The sequence below is a fragment of the Otolemur garnettii genome, unplaced genomic scaffold (genome assembly GCF_000181295.1).
Source record: "Otolemur garnettii isolate 467f Iridium unplaced genomic scaffold, OtoGar3 scaffold00245, whole genome shotgun sequence".
NCBI lineage: Eukaryota > Metazoa > Chordata > Mammalia > Primates > Galagidae > Otolemur > Otolemur garnettii.
The window spans coordinates 210,832-214,402 of record NW_003852640.1 but is presented as its reverse complement, the minus strand read 5'-3'; the positions used below and the strand labels follow the sequence as shown (position 1 = coordinate 214,402).

The following is a 3,571-nucleotide window of genomic DNA, read 5'->3' as shown; positions in this document are numbered from 1 at the left end:
GCCAGCCACATACACCAGAGCTGGCAGGTTCGAATCCATCCTGAGCCTGCCAAATAACAATGACAACTACAACCGAAAAAAAAAAAAAAGCCGGGCTTGTGGCGGGTGCCTGTGGTCCCAGCTATGGGAGGCTGAGGCAGGAGACTCCTTTGAGCTCAGGAGTTGGAGGTTGCTGTGAGTTGTGATGCCACCCACTCTACCCAGGGGGATAGCTTGAGGCTATGTCTCAAAAAAAAAAAAAAAAGAAAGAAAAAGAAATGGAATTATATTTAAGCACAGCCACGTAGAAGTACTTCGAAGGTGTCCACTTTTCCTACAAAGAAGTTCTTTTTCCTACTGTCATTCCTTGGTTCTCGTTCACATGGACCCCAAAGTTCTCGGCAAGATAGGGGGTCCTGTAGCCTTATCCCCTGTAGTACCCCCAGGAAACCAGCCCGCAGGCCTCTGACAATTTCCACCAAAGCTCCCCGCGGCTGATAACGTCGGGGCCCCTCTGTCCTCTTTCACCGCCCCAAGGGCATCTTCCCGGTCTCTCCCAGTGACCGCAGGTGCCCCGGTGGTATCAGCGAGCACTAATGAGTGCGTCCACTTTTGTCCCCACCACCGAGGCTCTCCCCATACTGCACCAGGTCCTTGCCTTCCCCAGGACGTTCCAGCTGCAGCTCGCCCTCGGAACTGGACTCTCCTCGCTCTGGTACCGACTCCAGGCCCAGCGTTCTTCCTCGGAGCCATCAGACATTGACACAATGTCTCAGAACACCTGAGGACTTGTGAGGGCTTCTCTGTCTACCGCCTCACAGACACTTTCATCCTCCGTCCTCGTTGCCCTCCCCAGTCCACCTCGCTGCTGCCTCCAGGCCTCGCTAGGAACTCGGCCTGCCCGCCGCACCCCGCCGCGCCCCGTCACGGGGATGCCGAAAGCCTAACCAGGGCAACCATGCACAAACAGGGGATGCTGCTCTGATCCCTCGACGTCTATATACCCCTATTACACCCTGCCAGGCAAAGAAAAGCCTCCCTGCCTTGATCTCGTGTTGAGGGACCAAGGGCCGCCTACGCTCAGCCCTTGTATCAAGTGCCTGCCGGGCGTCGGAGAGCCACCAAGTCTGCGGTCATCCAGGCGTCCTAGAGCGGCGCAAGGACGCAAGCCGACCCACTTCCTACTGTCACTCGCCAGCAGCGGTGGGACCCAGGAGTACGGCCCGTCCAGACTCAGCGGTGGAACCCCTGGCGTCCACCAGGAGAAGCCCGCCTCGCCCCGCTGACCTGCACAGCCGATCCGAGGGAGCTGCCTCTGCTCCCCAGCCTTGTGCCGGTGCCGCAGGTACGGGAGGCGCCTGGGGGAGACCTTCGCCAGCCCTCCCGGAACGCAACGCAGCACCTTCAACAGAAAGTTGGGGTTTTTTTGGCCGGGGCTGGGTTTGAACCCGTCACCTCCCGTATATGGAGCCGGCGCCTACTCCTTTGAGCCACAGGTGCTGCCCCCAACATGAAAGCTTTGTTCCACTACCGGCTCTAGGTTAGGGGGTAAAAAAATGTCCTTTCCTCGGGCATCCCCAAATTGGATTGGACAGAATCAATGACTAAAACCGATGAAGGAAACCTAGCGCCATCGAACCGGTCAGGTACTTACAGGCCGCCCTGCCTGAACAGTGGGAACTGTCTTTGGCGGAAGATGCTGGTGGCTCTGATGCTTTGCAGCTGTAAGCTGGTTTTCCGGAATCATGCCCCAAGCCACCTACTCAACCCAGGGGGCAACCCTCTTAGCTCTTGTGGTCCTCTTCCTTCGGGGGAGGAGGCTGGAAGTTGACTTGACCAGCCTTCCTGGTGGCAAGCAGGTCCCAGAATGCAGTGTCACATTTACCACGGCTGCTTTGGAGGATCTGGGTCTTCTTTCCTGGGGAGGAAGGTTTTTGTTAGTTGTTGAGACAGAGACTCAGTTTGTCGCCCTCGGTAGAGTGCGGTGGCGTCACAGCTCACAGCAACCTCAGAATCTTGGGCTCTTGCCTCAGCCTCCCGAGTGGGACTACAGGCACCTACCTATAGTCCGCCGGGACTAAAACGCCTGGCTATTTTTATAGACAGGGAAATCCAACTGCCTAGGCCTCCCAGAGCGCTAGGATTATGGGCGTGAGCCCGAGTGCCAGGCCCTGTCTTGTTTTTCTGTTTTTAGTAGAGATGGGTCTGCTCTTGCTCAGACTGGTCTTGATCTCCAGAGCTGAAAGGAACCACCCGCCTTGGCCTCCCAGAATGCTTAGGATAATTTGCAGCAGCACAAAAGTTCTTAATTTTGATGTGGTCAGTATTTCTATTTTTATATTGTCACCTGTGCTTTTGGTATATTTTGTAATCATCTACTTTTTATTTATCCACTTTGTTTCCATTTCTGAAATTTTCATTTTTCTCCTATAGTATTAGAGGCAGTTAAGGAGACAGGTTCTGTAGGTTTATTCCCAAACTGAATTTGTTAAGTTGGAACAGGTACATTTACCTATTACCTGTAAGAGCCTCCATTTGTAACTAGGACTTGTATATCAAACAGATGTTTTTAACCCGGGGATTACGTTTACTTTTTTTTGTAGAGTTGGGAGCAGTCTCACTATGTTGCCCAGACTGTCTTAAACTTCTGATTTCATGTAATACTGTGGCCATGGCCTTGGCCTCCTTATGCTGGAATTATAAGTCACATTGCATAGCCATCTCTATTATTTATTTCTACTTTGTTCAGATTAATATTGTCTAGCTTAAGTTGAATATTTAAATTTTAAACATATTAATTCATGATTTGTAATTGTTACTACATGTTAGAGACAAGGTTCTCTGTCACCCAGGCTGGGGTGCAGTGACATGAAAATTGCTCACCGTATGGCTTGGCACCTGTAGCTCAGTGGCTAGGGCACCAACCACATACACCAGGCTGGGGGGTTTGAGCCCAGCCAGTTCTGCTAAACAATGACAACCACAACAACAACAACAAAATAGCCCAGCGTTGTTGCAGGTGCCTGTGGTCCCAGCTACTTGGGAGGCTGAGGCAACAGAATTGCTTAAGTCCAAGAGTTTGAGGTTGCTGTGAGCTATGATGGAAGTGCACTCTACACAGGGTGACATAGTGAGACTCTATTTCAAAAAAAAATTTGCTCAATGTAATCTTGAATACTTGAGCTCCGTTGTTCCTCCTGCCTCTATAGGCGAAACGCCTATATGCCTCTGGCCAAAAATGCTGTTTGAGAGAGAGCAGTGAAAAGATTTGTGCAGGCATACTTGTGAGAAACTGAGGCAGAATCCCACATGGCCAGGTTGGTTGCAGGCCTAACATGACCAAAGCTTTGGCTGGAATAGCATTTCCAGACTGCATTAAGGAATTAAGGTTGACTTTATAAGGCCAATGAAAAAGCCCTTTGGACTCAGTTCCTGTGGCTCAAGTGGCTAAGGCACCACCTTCATACACCTAAGGTGGCAGGTTTGAATCTAGCCCGGGCCGCCAAACATTAATGACAGCTGCAACTAAAAAATAGCCATGCGGGCTCGGCGCCTGTGGCTCAACTGGCTAGGGCGCCAGCCACGTACACCT

General features: G+C 51.6%; 1 protein-coding gene across 1 annotated transcript in view; it reads right to left on the bottom strand.

Annotated features, from left to right (window-relative positions):
* Window positions 1-1,609: 1,609 nt before the first annotated feature.
* LOC105888265 (zinc finger protein 251-like) overlaps window positions 1,610-3,571 on the bottom strand; it is an 8,746-nt gene continuing 6,784 nt past the window's right edge. The window contains exon 3 of the mRNA XM_012813027.2: window positions 1,610-1,897. Within this exon, the coding sequence (XP_012668481.1) occupies window positions 1,764-1,897 (134 nt within the window). The 3' untranslated portion in view covers window positions 1,610-1,763. The remainder of the gene's footprint in view (window positions 1,898-3,571) is intronic.